Below are 19,383 nucleotides of genomic sequence, written 5' to 3'. Positions count from 1 at the left end.
ATACATACATATATATATGTATGTATGTATGTATGCGTGCATGTATATGTATGTCTATATATATGTGTGTGTATTCCTTGAATTTTGAATTTTATTTACAGGAAGATTTATTTGCATGCCACTAAATTCTTTTGTATTTACATATCAACCATCTACTATGCAATTTTTACTTATACGCCATCTGAAATATGCATGAAAAAGTGTTTTTCACTTTTTAAACGTTAAAATATTGATTATAGAGTACTGAAAGATTCACGGCGGTAGAGTCGTAATTAAACATTTTAGCGTTTCAGGATAATCCATCGTACACCCAAATAATTGAAAAGTAGCAAAACAAGACACCAAGATTTTTTACATAAATAACCTGAAAAGGGAAAAAAAAACCCGTGCCTTGCATAGTTAAATTGCTTCACTATATGATCGTAAGTACATATATTCACTCTTATCCGAAATTATAGGAGATGAATTTATAATGGTGATAAGTATAGATTTAGAGTAGTTATCTGATTTTGATAGTCGTAATTGGACTACAATAAATGTAGTTCTTAGCGATAATAATGTTAGCAGGACGATAAGAGGTTGTAGTTGACAAAATTAGTAGTTATTCACATAAACCGCAGTTAGAAGTTGCAATAATAATTATTTATATAAGTCGTAGTTAGCCACACAGGCTGTAGTTGACAACTTTAGTAGCGTCATTTGTCCGAAGAGGTTGTAATAGGAAGTTGAAGTAGCAGTTAGTCACATAGGTCATAGTTGGTCACATAGGTTGTACTTGGTAGCTACATTGTCGTCAGTTGGCTACATAGGTCACAATCGGTAATTGTAATAATATTAGTTGAACACAGAGGACATAGTTAGTGCTGCAAGACTGTCAGTTGGCCATAAAAGTCATAGTAGAAAGTTGTAGTAGTAACTAGTGACATAAGTTGTAGTTGGCAGTTGCAAAATTCTAAGTAATGAGAAGTTGCAATGGCAATTGACCGCATAAGCTATAGTGGTAATTGATCAAATGTCATAGTTGGTGCCACACTGGTTTGTGACTACAACCTTTTTATCGGGTCTTTTATTTTACATTAGAGACAATACTTATCAATAACAACGCATATAAATTTTTAGGAGCATGGAGAAAGTTACCATATTTTGAATACGACGATCACAAACAATTATCACTAATGTTTATCGTCGAATCTTTAATACAATTTTATTCGTTACATCGTATTTGAGATACTTCATCGCATTGTATTCGAGATTCCATGTTACACTGTATTAAAGATATTTTGTAAGAAAACAAATCTCACCCATGACTACGAGCAAGGGTGGCTGACAATGGTCGATGAAAGCAACTCGCGATGGTCGACAATGGTGGTGGCTATAGGAGCTAAAGGTTTTAGCCAGGTCTACATTCCAGAGAAACGCTGAAATCAAACTTTTTCTTTTTCTCCTCTCAAATGAAGAAAGAGGGTCTATTTGTAGCCAATAGGGGAGGGGCACTGTGGTCATTCGACGAAAAACTCACGTAACCACCTCATCGGATGGTCCATATTGAACCCCATTGATCATGAGAGTTTTTTTTAATGTTTTGAGAGTCCAAAATAATTTAGAATTAAAAGAGCTCAGATTCGTTGGATTATTCTCATCGAGACACTAAATTTTACTATAATTATGTCAAATTTGAAGTTCATTTAATCATTAAATTAATGATTAGAAAGTGTCAAATGTGCTTTAATGATTTGATCTAGACTTGATTGAATTTTGATTGAACTAATTTTAGTATTATAAGGCTTGTTTTGTCAAGATAGTTAGCTAGATTGTTAACTTACTGAAATTGGGGCCTCAAATGATCTTGAATTTGAATTTGAAATATTTATTACTAAAAATACATTGAGAATCATGCTAGATTATAAAAATTTATTGATAATGCATCAGTGATGGGCCTCAAATGATCTTGAATTTGAATTTGAATTTGAGATATTTATTGCTAAAAATACATTGAGAATCGTGTTAGATTATAAAAATTTATTGATAATGCATCAGTGATATTATTAATGTGATATAAAAGATTTTAGTGATATAAATTTTAAAAAATTAAAATTTATGTTTTAGATATGTAAAAACATCAAATATGGGTGGGAGGTATGTAAGGCCCCTTATTTATATAATATTTTAGTGTCTTATTATTTAAATGTATAAAAAAATTAAGTAATAGGTAACTTAATTCGTGAGAAAAATAAGGTAATAATTCATTACTTCCCGCCTCTGCTTCTGCCAAAGTTGCTTCGGTGCTCGTCACTTCTGCCATTACTCGTTCTTGAGCTTCGACCCCAAGATTGTCACGGCCGAAGCCATGGCAGAAGGTGAGACGGTTGAGATGGAAGCAGGAGGTTCTCTAGGAACCGTTCCTTTCCAGCTCCAGTTTGACAAACAGATTCCATCTCAGGTTCGTTAACCCAAACCCTAAACCCTAAACCTTAAACCCAGAACAGTAATCAATTCCCCCTTCTCGCCTATCCTTCGTATTCCATCTCATTTTCCCATTTTTACCTCTGCGACTCTTTTACCTAACAGGTCAAGATCGCAGAGTGGAATCCTGAGAAGGACCTCCTCGCGATGGTTACAGAGGATAACAAGATTCTCCTCCATCGTTTTAATTGGCAGAGACTCTGGGCTCTTTCCCCAGGTTGATTTCCCTCCTTTTATCTTACTTGAGACTTCATTTTTTGAATAAGGTTATGTGTAAACTTGGACAAACGTGTTTGGCCAGAATAATGGAAAATTTATGACCGAAATTATTGGAATTTTGGTTATTGAGTTATTGTGGAAATACATTAGAGTATGCATATAACTTATTGAAGCAGGATAAGTGGAAGGGCAAGAAACATCACGATGACATGAACTGCACAAACAAAAATTGTTAGAGCAGCTACGCTAAATGAATTTGATGAGAGGAAAAATAAAGAGAGACAATGACAAAAGGATCATCAAGGACCCTGGTAATGATTGTTCAAGGAGAACTCGGGATCGACAAAAAAAATGACACTTAACAATGATGACGGATGGCAACCAAAACACATGTGAGGATGAAGGGCTGTGATGTTCTCATGTGAGGTAGCATGTAGGGAAGCTACTGTGATTACAGAGAGCTCAAGTTGAGTGCGGAGGTTAACCCTTTTTGATGCTTAGCTTAACTTGGCTGTGATTACAGAGAGCCTACCTTTAGCCAACAAACATGCTTGTTTTGATGCTGCAACTGTGATTACAGAGAGCCTTCCTTTAGCAAGAGGTGGGATTAAAATTTTGTATTGTCTAAGAGTTTAGGCTACTCTTAAGCTTGTACCAAACAAGCCTTGAAATGTGATTATGAGCATTAATAACAGCCAACAAAACATGCATCCATGAGTTTTCTTTTGTTGATAGTTGCAAATCTTCTTCAAATTTCCTCACTTCTTCTTCACCTAGTGTTGATTTTCTTACTTATATATCCTGCTCACCTATTAATTATATTTTTCTTGAGGTTGTGTTATTTCCATAGACCTAATGCGTTTTATTGATGTCGTCCTTGTCTCACCTATATTAGCTTCTTTGTCCTTCCCTTGAGTTTATTGTCAGTATTATTCATCATGTTTGAGCTATGCACCTAAAAATAAGATGCGTAGTACTGATGTAATAGTTCTTCTCTCATGTGAGGTAGCATGTAGGGAAGCTACTGTGATTACAGAGAGCTCAAGTTGAGTGCGGAGGTTAACCCTTTTTGATGCTTAGCTTAACTTGGCTGTGATTACAGAGAGCCTACCTTTAGCCAACAAACATGCTTGTTTTGATGCTGCAACTGTGATTACAGAGAGCCTTCCTTTAGCAAGAGGTGGGATTAAAATTTTGTATTGTCTAAGAGTTTAGGCTACTCTTAAGCTTGTACCAAACAAGCCTTGAAATGTGATTATGAGCATTAATAACAGCCAACAAAACATGCATCCATGAGTTTTCTTTTGTTGATAGTTGCAAATCTTCTTCAAATTTCCTCACTTCTTCTTCACCTAGTGTTGATTTTCTTACTTATATATCCTGCTCACCTATTAATTATATTTTTCTTGAGGTTGTGTTATTTCCATAGACCTAATGCGTTTTATTGATGTCGTCCTTGTCTTACCTATATTAGCTTCTTTGTCCTTCCCTTGAGTTTATTGTCAGTATTATTCATCATGTTTGAGCTATACTTCCCAATCATATTGTAGTCATCGCCCTTCATTATTACTCGTGCTATATCATTGTCATGTGTGTTAATGATGGCACAATTATCATTGATTTTATGATAATTTTTATTTATGCCTTAGTCAGAATTGTTGCCACGATCATAATTGATGATACAATTGTTGGATAATAGTTAAAATTAATTAACCTAATTGTTTTATAATAATTCAAATTGATATATTAATTGATTTACCCATAACTAACTGTCATAATTATTTTCTACTCGAGTCTATACATTGTTTCTTCTCTAAACAAATTTTGAGCTTATACTAGGTTTCCTTTTTGGTCTACTGTATGGCTTATGTGTGCTTAATGCCATTTTTCTATGCTCTTGTTTAGCTTATGCTTGCCTAGGGAAATAAATAGCACAAGCTAAGGAAGGAGAACACTTTATCACTCGTTTAATTCAACTTTTAATTGCTGTTAAGCTAGGTTAAACTTGTTAAGGCATCCATTTGTTTTTTTTTTTGCATTTTTAGATAATATTCCTTAAATTAGGCTTATAAGTTGGGACAAACGAATTCCTTTTTTGAGGGGTTATGCTTATCTTACCTTAACTTAAATGTAGGGCAGTAGGGGTAAAGCTGCTTACATCAACGGTTCACCAAACCCCACTTCTACGTAATCCAAATATTTTTGCTATTGACGTTGTGTTTTTTATCTCTAAAACCATTTCATGGTTTCACATTTGACTTTGAACCATTTTAATTACACATCAATAATGTAGGAATTACAATACAAGGAGAACCTTTTATGTCAGAGTGAATCTAATATTTCCTAACATGCTATATTAGAACTTGAAGAATGCATAGTGCTTAGTGATTAGTTCCACAGTGAGTCTATATTTTGCCCAGTGTCAGTGAAAAACTTGGAAGTTGAATCATGTATTTAAAATGTTGTTATTTTTAAACAAAATAATCCAATCAATCCTTCCATGGATAGTAAGTGTAGAACCACAAATATCACCAGAGAATTTGAGGGTATAGATCCTAATAACAATGATAAGATGAGGTACAATCTTTTATACTGGATTGGCTTCTCAAGTAATCTAATGTTCTATCCTGAAGCCTCCTCTTGTAAATTCTGTTGATGACCAATCCATGTAGACAAAATTAGTACACCTTATGGCTTAGAGAGTACACTTTTGACCTCAAGATTAAGTATGGCAAGACGAATGGATATCAAGAAAATGTTACTAGAAATGCAGCCCATGACGCAATAAAATATGAAATTGACTAATGAAAAGACATATATATGAGAAAATTGTAATATTCATCAAGATTTTCCAAGTCAAATAACTTTTGATTATTATTTGAACATTTTAAACCGATATCCAAATCAAAGACTAATAAAATAGGAACTCAAATTGAAAATCTAGCTTTACCTGCCATAGCCAAATGTTTCGAGATCACCTCAAGGAAGATTTGCAAGTATTAGTTTGCATTGAAACATTAAGAAAGGGGAAATTGAAATAAAATAAAGGGCTAAAATTTTATGGTGCCAAGAGCTGGAATAAGTTAATAAGGTTTTTTTTTTTAATAAGCTATAGAGGCCATATGATGCTCTATCTTTGACATCAACTATGCATTTAGGGGCTGCGTTCTGTCAAAGCTTGCACTAATGTATTTTATTGACTTAACACACAAAATAAGTTCGAGGAAACCACACAAATATTGATGGCACTATATTTGTTGTAAAGAAATTACTCAAGATAATTAGGGAGGAATTAGTTTGGACTCTCCCAAAAGTAGCTAATTTCACATGTAAAGTGGAGATTCAACTTAAGCTCGACGTTACCTCTTATGACGATTGATGTACTATTCATGAATTGACTAGCAAGGATCACAAGGGGTTCTGCCAAACAAGGCGAGCCCTTTTAAAAGTTAAGTTCATGTATTTTAATGCAACATCAAATGACCCTAAGGTATTGGCAAACACTGTATAAAATCAAGAGACTTTTTAAAGCCACCAAATACTTATCTTATATTCTGTTTAAACATCATTCCAATGAGTGTATTGATAGGTATCAACTAAAATTGTTGGAATGAGAATAAGAGGATGATGGTTCATGCTACTTACCGTTTGGTTGGCGAGAAGTTTAAAGATGTGACCATAGATGGTGAGTTCTTATTTTACATGCTTGAAAATGTTTTATTTGCCCCAAATTAACTCCTAACCACATAATGCCATGCCATGTTTGGGGCTAGATGCACCATCAATGAAAAGGGGTGTGATTTTTTTGGTGAATATTAGATGCATCGAAATATTATCTCTTCCAATGTTGTTAAATCATTCTGAAGGAGACCTACCAAATATCCGCGTGCACCCATATGGCCATATTAGGGATTCAAGTGAGTCGAGCTGACTCGTGATCCGGCTCAAGCTCCGCTCGATAAGTGGCTCATGAGCTGAGCTCGATGAGCTAACAAGCCATCTCAAGTCAGCCCCGACTCGACTCGTTAGCTCGTGAGCCGGTCATTTAAAAAAATATTAACATAAAATATACTCAAAATGCATTAAATTTCAAAATTTCATCTTTAAGGTATTAAAAATGTTAAGAAAACAATATTTTTTTATCATATATTAGGTGTTTTTTTATTAATTCATCTTCTAATTGTTCATTCTATTTGTCAACTTATTATAAAGTTATTTAAAATTAATATCATTTTCTCCCTTTTATATTAAACATGCTGGCTCGCGAGCCGACTCGAACTCGTAGACTTAAGCTCGAGCTCGATAAAATTAATCAAGCTCAAGCTCAACCGAGGGCAGCTTGAGCTTGACTCAACTCATTTACACTCCTAAACCATACAAAATTTGTTGGATCTAGAAGGGCATGTGGAAGTTTCATTATGGATGTATGGAAGTTGTTCTTTCTGATTGGTAATAATTTTATTTTGAAGCATTTTGTGGTGTTAGAAATCAATGGTTGTCACTTAATTTTATGATGATTTTGAAAATTTGATATGCTGAGTGTGGCGTGATGGCTTTGCTAATGTGCATGCATTTCAGTGGATAGGGGAGAAAATTAGACTCTTCTTGACCCTATCAACTGTCAAATTTGATAGTGTCATTGTTTCCTAAATCCTAGCTGCATACAAGGAGTGTTGAAACATGTTTGCTATTTTATTGGCCGAACAAAATTCTGCGTGAGTAAAAAATTGTGTTGTTTGCATTGTTATAAACAGTTTTTTGATTTAGCTCATAAAGCTACTGAATCAACTTCTATCTCTATGCAGTGTTCAACTCCAAATTGATTTTGTCCTTGGATCCATCATTTCTTAGCTATTGCACTATAAAATAAACACAAAGAATCATACATTTTTACAAGAGTTTGTTGACGAACTTTTTAAAGAACAACTCATTTTTAATAGCTTAAATCCTTGCATAGTACTTTCATTGATTGTTCCGAATGAGGATGGGAAATGTTGAATTTATTTTGATAGTGGAGCAATCAATAATTTATAGTCACGTATAAATTTTCAATGCCATTGTTGGAAGATTTTCTTGTTAAATCGAATGACACAATATATTTTTTTTTAAATTTGATATTCACCATGTATATGATTAAATCGGAATACGAGTAGGAAATGAATGGAAGACCACAGTCAAAACTAATGAGGGGCTATATCAATGGTGGCTTATGCGCTTCATACCTATCGATTTAGACACTACACCTAACACCTTTGTGTGTCTTATGAATGAGGTATTGAACTCATTTCTTGGTTATTTTGCAGCATGTTTTTTTTATGATATCTTGGTTTTTTAGTACATCAATGCCTAACCATTTCTGCGATATTAAATTTCTTTTTGCTGCATTACAAATTCACAAACACTATGCTAATCTACCCCAACGTGAGTTTCTAGTCGAAAGAGTACATTTTTGGGTTTTATCATTGGCCTCAGGATATACACCAACCCAAAGAAGTTTGATGCTATTCAATTATGGCTGATTTCGTCTTCAATGAAAGATGTCTGTTGTTTTCATGGAATTGACAACTTTTATTTCCATTTTATTTGGAATAATAATCACATCATGGTTTCTTTTACTGATTGTCTGAAGCAAACACATTTATTTTGGAAAATAAAACAACGACTAAATTTTAATTCCATTAAGGAACACCTTTGCTATGCCCTCATTTTGGCCATTTCAGTTTTTGATAAACCCTTTCAAGCGAGGGAGGCAAATTAGCCATTGGGTGCTATCCAAAGATGCAAAAATAATAGAATTCTGTAATGAGAAACTTAATAGCACTTAATAAAAATGGTTCACTTATGAGCAAGAACTATATGTGGTAATTAGATCACTGAAATAATGATAAATTTACATATTTCACCAAGAGTTAGTACTATTTAATGATCACTAATCTTTCTAATTACTCAATTCTAATGAGAGTTTCAATCGAATGCATGTGCGTCAGGTTATCTTTTTACAAATAATTTGTTTTGTTCTGAATCACAAAGCATAAAGAACTGATCACATTATGAACACCCTCAATCAGTGAGCCAACTTGCTGGTGGTTGTTTAGATTGACATCATTATTGGGGATACTAAAAAATTTACTTTTTGCAGTCACCGACTTTATCAATCCTTGGTTCAATTGCATTGCACATGAGCCCATTGGTGACTACTGCAATCAGTGAGGCTATCTTTTTAAAGGAAATCAACCGTGCATCCCAAATACATCGCAACTACATTGGCACAGCACCATCCCATGATAGAAAATTGATAGGATTTTTTAGTGAGAAACTTGAATTGGTCCACAATGAGCAAAAGTTACTTTTGATAATTAGAGTATCCTTGCAATGGGAATAGTAACTTTTTCATTAAGAATTTTTGTTGTTCGATGATCGCCAATCCTTCCAAAAGTTCAATTTTCAAAAGAATTTTTGTCAAATGCATGTGCGTTGAGTAATGTTCCTGCAAATGTTCAGTTGTCCTCAAGCAGAAAGCAAGGTGAAGTAATCGTGCTCCCAACACCCTTATTTGAGGAGTCAACTTATCAATTTCAGATGCCAACTCTGAATTATTGATGCAGCAATACTTGTGTGCTGCAGACACTTTGTCAATCCTTGGTCCAAACGCGTTATGCATGACCCATGCATGATAGCTTTCTATGAGAGCTTTTTTTAAGGGAATTAGCTTTGCATCCCACATACAGTTCTTTGGCCCTAATTGATCACAGACATGCATTGAGAGGGGCTTGCTACTCACGCCGATAAAGAAAAAAATGATATCTTTGATCCAAACTAATTCCTTTTTAATATCAACGAACTCTTCACCATGTATGACATGTTTATTTTGAGTTTTATTAGTGCCCTCATATGCCACTTCATGTTTAGCTCAATCCCTACGAGCTTTACTCATGGTTGATTTCACTAGAGGATAAGATATAATAATGTTGTCAGGGCCTTGAAATTTACTTACATAATTCATGTTTTTAATTGAACAACAGTTTTTTGAGCGAGTTTGGCATGCCCTTTCTATCAATCACAACTACTTTGTTATGGATTTTATACTTATTGATTAATTTTTTCACATTTCTATATCAACAGTAAAATGTGAATAAACATACAGACCTTTCAATAAATGTATTGCCTTTGAAGTCTAGTGGGGGTTCACTAAGAGATCCTCATCTAGAGTGTCTTTAACATGAATTGGGTGTCTTGGATCATCTTTAGGCTGTCGACTGTTTTTGAATAATTAGGTTCTAAAACTACTTGTTGGCTTTGTGTGCAAAGTCAAGATGGTTTCGGGGTGGGGTTGGATTAGTTGATAATTTTTTTTTTCTCAAAACAAACCGAGAGTATTGATTGAATCAATTCACACATAGAGAGTGATGTGAAAAGCATCATGAAAGTTGCAATGGAGTATGGGAGTTAAATAACATGATTTGAAAGACAACCTTCAGAAGAGATAACATCTTAAACTAGTCAGGCTTCTCAACTAAGCCTCACTGCACTCTCTAAGCTTCCCATCGAGAATTCCACTTAGGGGTTGTTTGGTTGGATTTTTTTTAAATGCATTTTAAAAATTAAAATCACTTGAAATAAATGAATTATTGAAATGTTGAATTGTTAATTGGATGCAAATCAAATGCATGGAAATATATTTTTGTGTTTGCTATGATTTATTAATTTATTGAATTACGACAGACAATGGTGACGATGGCAGGTGCAATGTGTTGGATGAATTCCAAATTCATAAAAAAATAGGCATTTTCAGATATTCTAAGTACCCTACACGTCTATTTGTGTTTTGATTTGCTCTAGACCAAAAAAAAAAAAGAGAAAATCAAAACCCATTTGTTCCTTTTATTTTACCAATCCAATTCCTCCTACTAAAAACTGAAAACAATCCTCACTAATTCATTAGAACCAATTTAATATGCATCTCTTTCAACTCCAAGGGTGAACCACAACCTTTTCCCAGGCTTAAAGGAGGAAAGAATAACAATAAATGATGTTAAAAAATCAGGCTAAGATACAACAAAGTATGAAATGAAAACAATTACAATGGAGAACTTTCTATGCACCGCAGAACTTGCTAAATTGAGTATCTTTCATGTATAGGATGCAACCAAAGAACAGCAAGGGGTATTTATAACTTAATGAATTAATAGGATGAGCCAAATTGGAGGGAAAGTAGTCGTGATGAGTTCAAAATGAATGTTTTAATTATACAAGCTTGCAAACCCAATACAATCTAATTCTTCTCTTTACAAAACAAATATTGCTTTTGAAAAATTTTAATACAAATAAAAGATGTCTGGGGTGCATCTTTATAAAAAAGTGCTTGATGAATGGGGGCATATGAGATTAGGTGCTGATTGTCCTGTAAAAGTAAGTTTATTTGCTGTGTTAAGTTTAAAAATTTGGTTGACCAGAAGGTTAAATGTTTTTCCTTTCTTGAGTGAGTTAGCCAAATTCACCCGTACTTTTGCCATTCCAACTTAAAATTTCACCCGTACCACTTGATACCCCAAAGTCAACTTCACTTAAAGTAGGTCAGTCAAGTTCACTTAAAATTTTCCTGCTCAATATGGATGCAGCTTGATCGGTCACATGTTTTGGCTTTTTTTCCCTTTATTTTAAGTATGTTTTGTCGGGAAAAAAAAAAGATTTTTTGTCAGATGAAAACAAAACTTAGTTTAGTAGATTACTTTTGTGGTCCTATGTGCTTGATTGACATTTTCACTCAACATTAATTAAATTAGACACGCTAAGAATGAAAATATAAAAGAGCGGGCCTTTCTTTGGCAAAGATCTAGACTTGAGCAGCAAATTTCCTCTTTTATTGATGTAGTACTTGTGCTTTTAATGAGGGCATCTAACTCAAATGTTTGAGGACTATGGACTAGTTTAATGCGCGATGGTGTTTGTATTCATCAAGACAATGATTCATTTCAACAGTATATTATTACTTTATCTGCCAGTAGGTTTTAGGGACCGCATGTGCATAATAAATCCAATGTTGACTTGCTGATGACTTAATTTTTTTTTTTGCAGTTGTTGCAGTATTCATTACTTTACCTAAGATAAAAAAAATATATGATTTGTTTGCCACCCTATTTTTTCACACATTTTTTGTCCACATTCAATTAGCTGTTATTTCTGATTGCATGTATCGTGCATTGCCTTGCTGCTTCTCAGGGAAAGGTATTACATCCCTTTGTTGGCGTCCTGATGGAAAAGCTATAGCTCTTGGTCTTGATGATGGAACCATTTTACTGCATGATGTTGAGGTAGGTTAAACGTTTAAAAATGAGGATTTGTCAAACTGACCATGAAATAGTTGGGATATGACTGATGATGATGTTGAGTTAGAAAAATTAGATAGAAAAAAATGAGAATCAAAGGCTCTAGTATATGCTGCTAATTGTTCACCCACACCAATTAAAAGCGAATGTAAAGTTTATTTCTTTTAATTAAATGACCTAATTTGAGCTTTTTTAACTATGGTTTTCATAATTATATCAGCACTTCTTATTTTTTAAATTTTAATCATTTTGTGGAAATATAATATTCCTTTTCCAAAAGTTATGATTTGCCTGTACTTGATGTGTCTAAGTCCCTTTTTCTTTTTATGGTCTTCACAAAATGGAGTTTTTCCTTCTCGTCATTGCCAACTATCCTTCTCTACTTAAATTTACGTGCTGCATGATTTGTGGTATGCTGATTTATTTAATTTTTTCTTGATAAGGTCGATGAGAATGCTTGTCTACTGTTTTTTTTTTTTTTGAGATACAAGGTTAGATTTGCGAATCTTTCTTCTCCATTAACTCCTAAAAGTAGTCAAAAGTTGCAAAAGTTGGCATCAAGTTTACCACCACCCAAAACATTCTTTTGAAGGACATTAGTAAATTTTGGCGTTTTTTCTTCTTTTCTTTTCAACTTTGCTCGTCTACTGAAGTTTTACATATATTTTAATCATGATGATGAATATGATATATAAGTTTCCTTAATCTCCGTACTCCTTAAGTACGAGTCGATTGAAGCCTAGCATTGCTGCTTTGTCCTGTAAAGATAAAATGAACATTACTTATATTCCTGCAGAATGGGAAGCTATTGAGGGCAGTAAAAACTCACAGTGTTGCTGTTATTTGTTTAAACTGGGAGGAAGTTGTCCAAACGAAGGTATTTTCTCCACCAGTTTCATTTTTTTTTAATTTCTGTTGGGTGGAATAGTAAATTCGGTTGCATATCCTATTTACTGGTTGAGGTTTGTTGCATTTTAATATTTTTGCCATTCATTCATGCAACGTAATGAATTTGCTTTTATGTTTTTTATTTTGGATGCCAGTTTTGTTTACATGCCTCCTTTAACTTCTATGTAGCTAGTATGTGTATATGTGATATAGCTACGCGAAGCAACATGAACATGAAAAGAGTAAATGTTTGGAATGTTATGGTGGTACGCATTTAGACATTATTTAATTCAAAGTAAATTTATACATCACTAGAAGCAAATTATGCCGTTATAAGTATGTATTTAGGTGTATAGAAATTTCTTTTTGAAATTTGAGAATGAATTTGAAATTAGTACAAATGTTAACTTGGGATGGTATTGATGAAATAATATAGAGGATTAATCATAGAATAATATACTCTATGAATTTATGATATTACTAATAATTTTTTTGGGGTTGAACTTTCTTATAAAGAACTTTGTTCTCAAGGCTAATTATATCTTAGGCTATGCTCAAACAACTCTCTATTTAAAAAAAATTACTCTTGTTTATTTAATGATGATTGGTAAGCATACCTTGATATAGGCGAGGATGGGGAAATCCTAAGACATAATAGGGCTCATATTGTGGTTGATATAGATTTATGAGGTGGTGAAAGATATGGGTGAACTCTTAAGAAAGGAAGGTATAATCTTCGGTTTGTGATGAAATTAATCAAATTCTTGTTCGTGAACGGTCCCTTTGTCGAAGAAGATTATTTCTTCAATTTCTAGAAATGTAATCTTGGCATATGGATACTTAAGAAAATGAAAGATTAAGAAGATAGCTTTAAAGATGATGAGACTTATATTTCGAAACATTAGATGATGTCTGATTTATAGGAAAGGCCGAAAGTCATAAATTATGAAAACTGTCGTAGAAGTTTTATAAGCCATGAAGATGCAAAAGAGAATATAATAGTGATGGTAACAACGTTAGGAAGGAGTAATATCCTAAGAAGGGAGTTTAGCCTAGAGAAGGGAAGATTACTAAGTATGGGAATCTCTATCCTAGGGAAAAGACTAACATAAAAGGCAAGCTCCGACCTAAGAGATAGTCTTGCTAATCCTAGCAAAGAAGGACCCTCTTTCACTATGATAAGGTTGATTAAGATCTAACCTAGAGGGCCCTAATGGGTTAGGTGACTATTCCTTACCAATTGGATCTAACTTCATGGACTTAGGTTTGACTAATGGGTCCTAAATGGGTCACCTATGGTCCAAAACCATGTGAGTTCAATCGTGATGAGGGTCAAGTTGGTTTTTCCTAGGGCTAGCTTAATGCTTTAAAGGAAGGTTGAGTTGGCCACTAGTTTGACCAGGAAATTTGAGACCTAATGTGATGCATTAAACTAGGAATTGGGCTAGACCATATTTAAGAAGTCTTGATTATATAGGAGGTGTCTTTGGTTGGTTTAGGAATGTTTGGTTCACCAAAGGATAATTAAGATTGTTCAAACCTTGGTTGGCCATGGGCTGACTTATGGGCTAGCTAGAGTAGTTTGGGTCTTTGTAATGTAGAGCATAGGTTGCTATGGCTATGTACAAACTGCAAGTTTATGTGCGAGTGAGTCTAGAGTAAACTGATTACGAGCTCAATCAAAAGGAAGCACACTCAATTAAACTATTATATACGCTTTAGGGTTCTTGGTTGATTGAGTAGAGAGCATGCACATGATTAGGTTATTTAGAATATTTATTAATGACTAGTTTTAGCCATTTTTAATTTCTATTTATTATGATCTATTAGTTTGAATTCTCTATTATTCCTTTTTTTTCGTTTCTATTTATTATGAGCTATTAGTTTGAATTCTCTATTATTCCTTTTTTTTCTACATCCTGTTTTTATTTTTTTCCTTTCTAATAGATCTTGTAATGGGTATTCATATCCCTCTTGGCATCAATAAGATTTACCTTGAGTGTTAGAGCCATGGTCTTGACTTAGCCGTCAGACCTCTTCTCGTCGTCAGTTTCTCCTTCCCAGCATTGTCCCTTCCTCCAGCATGTTGGATCTCGTAGTCTCTCTTTCGAGTCAGATGCAGTCGGCTAGAGTTTCTTCCAGGTGTCGTTTACCTTTTGCTGGCCGGATGTTGCTCCAGAAGGCTCGTCTTGACTTTCCAGCTGTCGGAAACAGAGCCTTACTGCTCGGTTTCTCTCCAGGTTTGCCGATACAACAATATTCTTCCTTTCCAGCTGGACCGGTCTACGCCCAGTCATCAGTCCAGCCTGTCATACATGTTTCCAGCCTAGGAGGAAGGCTGTCCTTCTGTGTCTTTCCCGGATTGTTGGAGCTTCTTCCCTAGGCTTGATCCATCCCCTCCTGCTTTCGGAATCGTTCGATGTCTCAACAACTCAACATCTCCTTTGGATCAGTTAGAATCATATCAGACTCAAGTGAAGTAGATTCCATCGGAGGGTCAATTCCGACCTCGGTTTCTCTGCAAATCAGAGGAAAAAAAAAAACAACACGAATTTCTTAATTATGACCCATAAACTAAACGAAAATAACTTTCACCAAGAGCCCCAATCTATATCCTTGTTGATCGAAAGACGCGGGAAATTCAGTCATCTCTCTGGTGTGATTCGTGAACCTTCAAAGACTTTCCCAACATGTGGAGCTTGGGAAGCAGAGAATTCCCTGGTCATTTCGTGGCTGATCAACTCTATGGAGGCTTTGATTGGCGGATCATATATGTTCCTTTCACTAGTGCTCTCTGGACGGCAGTCCGCGATACCTACTCGGATGTAGGAAATTTCAACCAACTCTATGAGGTATCTAAGAAAATTGATGAGAGAAAACAAGGACCGAGGACCTTGACCCAAAACTTCAATGATCTAGTTGCATTATGGATATAATGCGACCTGTATTATGACTACGTTTGAGAATCTCCGACCGACGTATCTCTCTTCTAGAAAATTGTAGAAAAGGAGCGCATGGTCCAATTTTTGGCAGACCTCAATAGAGATCTTGACGAAGTTTGAGGCCATATTCTTGGTTGAGATCTTCTTCCTTCCACTTGCATTGCTTTCACTGAGATTCGTCGCAAAGAGAGCCGGAGACTTGTCATGCTTGGTTCTTACACTCTTTGTATCCGCCTTGGTCTCTAATAGTGCTCAACCTCGAGCTCATCACCCCACTTATGATCACTGTTATAAACCCAACCACACTAATGATAAATTTTGGAAGTTTCACGGGAAATCTGTATCCAAACCGTCGGCCAGATCTCTCGTCGCCAAGGGTCTCGCTACAAATTCTTAATCCAACACAATACAACCGACCTCTACCCAAAAGAATAAAAAATCCTCCAACTCTCTTAAAAGTCAAATGAAGCACTTAATCAAGCTGCTTGGATCCAGTCCGCTCACTTTCAACCCATTGACCTCCCACGTCCGTCAAGGTACCAATTCTATGACATTCAATTCTTTTGCCTCTTTTAGTCAATGGAGCATTGATTCATGTGCCACATACCACATGACTGGAAGCTCTCAAGCCTTCTCGACATACTATCATCGCTAGGAAAATATACTGTTAAAATTGCCGACGGGTCCAAAAGTTTCATTGCCGTTAAAGGGTTTGTTGTTTTAACAACAAGTTAACTCTAGAATATGTGTTACATGTCTTTATTATGATACATGTGTCTTTAATGATTGACTATTCCTCTAGGTTTTGACTCCATTGCTTCTCAGGTCATGTAGGACACAAAAGTTCCTATATGGATTGAAGCAATCACCACGAGCATGGTTCGAGAAGTTCACAAAAGTGGCGGTGGACCATGAATTTACTCAGGCTCAATCAGATCGCACTCTCTTCTTCCGACATTTCTCCAACAACTAGGTAGCTATCCTTATCTTCTATGTTGATGATATTGTTCTCGTAGGTAATGATCTTCCAGCATAAGAGTCTTTGTAAGACATTCTTTCTGCTTCCTTTGAAATGAAGAACTTGAGATCTCTCCGATACTTCTTAGGCATTGAAGTTGTTCGGTCATCTCAGGGTATTTTCCTGTCTCTGCGGAAATTAGTGATTGATCTTTTGACAGAGAACAATTTTCTCCTGTGCAAACCAGTGCTGTCCCGATGTAACCCAATAAAAATTTCTTGATATTCCCAATGCAGTTCCTGTAAATTTGACTCACTACCAACGCCTTGTGGGGAAACTCATATACTTTGCCCATACATGCCCCGACATTTTCCAAACAATTGGAATAATCACTTAATTCATGCATGATCCCTTTGAGTACCATGTCCAAGCTGTCTACCAGATTCCACTATTTATAAGGCACACCAGACTCAGTTTTATTTTTTTCTCGCCATATCTCTTGTTCTATTACAATTTACAGAGACGCTGATTATGTCAGGTATGTCAATGATCTGCGATCTACCTCTGGGTACTGCTCTTTTTTGTGGAAAAACCTCGTCATCTGGACAAGCAAGAAGCTGTTTGTAGTTGCTTGGGCAATGCAAATGTCGAATTTGGGTCCATGTCCTTAGGATTTGTGAAGTTATCTGATTACACATCTTGCTCCACGAATCACGTATGACAATCTCGGTTCCCTTACAGTTTTTCTGTGATGACAAGGCAGCCATTAGCGTTGCTCATAACCTGGTTCAGTATGATCGCATCAAGCGTGTTGAGATTAACCAAAACTTCATTAAGAAAAAGCTATAGTCCGAGGGCAACTGACATATATTCTTACTAAATCCTGGTTTGGCGATGCGGTGAAGTTTTGTTGCGGTTCGGAGAACGCCGACAAACTTTATTGACGTCGTTTGGTACAACACGTCGCTGAAATACTATTTTATCTCCGTTTCATATCGCGAGATCGACCTGACGTTTCACTCTGTTCTCTGTCCCTGTTCTTAAAAAAAATCCCCATTGTTTTTAAATTCAACGCATTTCCTCTCCGTCGTCTCTCCTTCTCCGACTCTTCTCGTCCGGCTCCGCAGAAGGATGACGAAGGTATTATGCCATGGAGAAAGCTTCTGATATCATTTATGAGAGTAGGGAAATTTTTTTTTTCATGACGCCATTAATAAGAGCTGTCTGTGGAAAGAAAAGACCTAAAATAGTTTAAAATAGAATTACAATAATGAGGGGTATTTTTTATTTTTTTAAGTTTGAGAAGTTATTATTAATCAAACAATTTATTAACTTTAAAAAATTCAACTTTATAATGCTGCTTATGTTAACACTCCGTTTAAAAGAATTTTTCTGAATAACTTGTCAAATCAAGCCTAAGAACCTTCATTGGCCACAGTTCGACGATTTCAAATCCAAGTTGAACATGACTGATATCTTTGCTTTACTTGAGGGGAGTATTAGAATATTTATTAATGACTAGTTTTATTCATTATTAATTTCTGTTTATTTTGATTTATTAGCTTGAATTCTCTATTATTCCTTTTCTTTTCTACTATATCCTGTTTTTATTTTTTTCCTTTCTAATAGATCCTTTAATGGGTATTTATACTACTCTTTGCATCAATAAAATTTACCTTAAGTTATATTCTAACAAGGTCACTAATATAATAATAGTTAAGCTTGGATCATAGATATGTCAGGATTGCTGATGAAAATAGATCTCATATATGCTGTGAGATTTGAGTCAATCAACAATAGAATGCCTAATGCTCAGATATCAAAGTGATATTGGCAAGAACTCTAGTGTATGTGCTAGAAATTGAGGGACTATTTGGTTTGATGAAAAAAAGAATGCATAACAAAATAATGAGGTGTAAAATTAATATATTGAATTTGGAATACTTTGAAGTTGTTTGGTTCAATATAGAATAAATATGGGATTTCAAATTTTTTTTTGTTTGATTTGAAGAAAAATAATATTAATCTAAAATATGGTGATGGTTGTGGCAGGGGGCAAGCGGCGTTCGACGGGTCCGGACGATGGGCGACAGTGAGGTGGGTAGCGACTATGGTCGTGGGTGGGGGCAAATGGAGAAGGCAGGTTGCGAGCCGACAATGGAGGGTGGTGGCTGTGGTAGGGGCTAGGTGGTGGTAGGCAATGGTGGGTGGGAGCCACGGGGTTGGGTGGTTGCTGCTAGTGCAATCGACGACAGGCGGGCAGGGTTAACTTAGGCGGCAGATGGGGGTCAACGGCTGTTGACCTCATTTTTGGTGAGGTCTTAGTGTGGCATGCAATACTTTTCACAAAGTAATGTATTTAAAATTTGCTTAAATCCGACGAATTCCAAATATATTGAGAATAAGCTAGGGAATGAATTCTAAATGCATTGAAATTTTACATTGCATCTGGAATTCATTCAACTATACACTCAAATTTATGAACTTTTACAAAATGAATGCAATGTACTTCTTTTGCAACAAACAAAGCAACCGGAGTGAATCAGGAGTATCTTGAGTAATCCAAAGAAATAGGATTGGGTCAATG

At 35.2% G+C, this 19,383-nt stretch overlaps 1 protein-coding gene across 1 annotated transcript in view; it reads left to right on the top strand.

Annotated features, from left to right (window-relative positions):
• Nucleotides 1-2,231: 2,231 nt before the first annotated feature.
• LOC110019426 (anaphase-promoting complex subunit 4-like) overlaps nucleotides 2,232-19,383 on the top strand; it is a 70,956-nt gene continuing 53,804 nt past the window's right edge. Inside the window, exons 1-4 of the mRNA XM_020717078.1 lie at nucleotides 2,232-2,440; nucleotides 2,569-2,680; nucleotides 11,902-11,993; nucleotides 12,805-12,885. Coding sequence (XP_020572737.1) covers nucleotides 2,348-2,440; nucleotides 2,569-2,680; nucleotides 11,902-11,993; nucleotides 12,805-12,885 — 378 coding nt within the window. The 5' untranslated portion in view covers nucleotides 2,232-2,347. The remainder of the gene's footprint in view (nucleotides 2,441-2,568; nucleotides 2,681-11,901; nucleotides 11,994-12,804; nucleotides 12,886-19,383) is intronic.

Source organism: Phalaenopsis equestris, unplaced genomic scaffold (assembly GCF_001263595.1).
Source record: "Phalaenopsis equestris unplaced genomic scaffold, ASM126359v1 Scaffold000002, whole genome shotgun sequence".
In the NCBI taxonomy this organism is placed as follows: Eukaryota; Viridiplantae; Streptophyta; class Magnoliopsida; order Asparagales; family Orchidaceae; genus Phalaenopsis; species Phalaenopsis equestris.
Note: the sequence above shows the minus strand (reverse complement) of the source record. Positions and strands in the feature narration are given on the sequence as shown.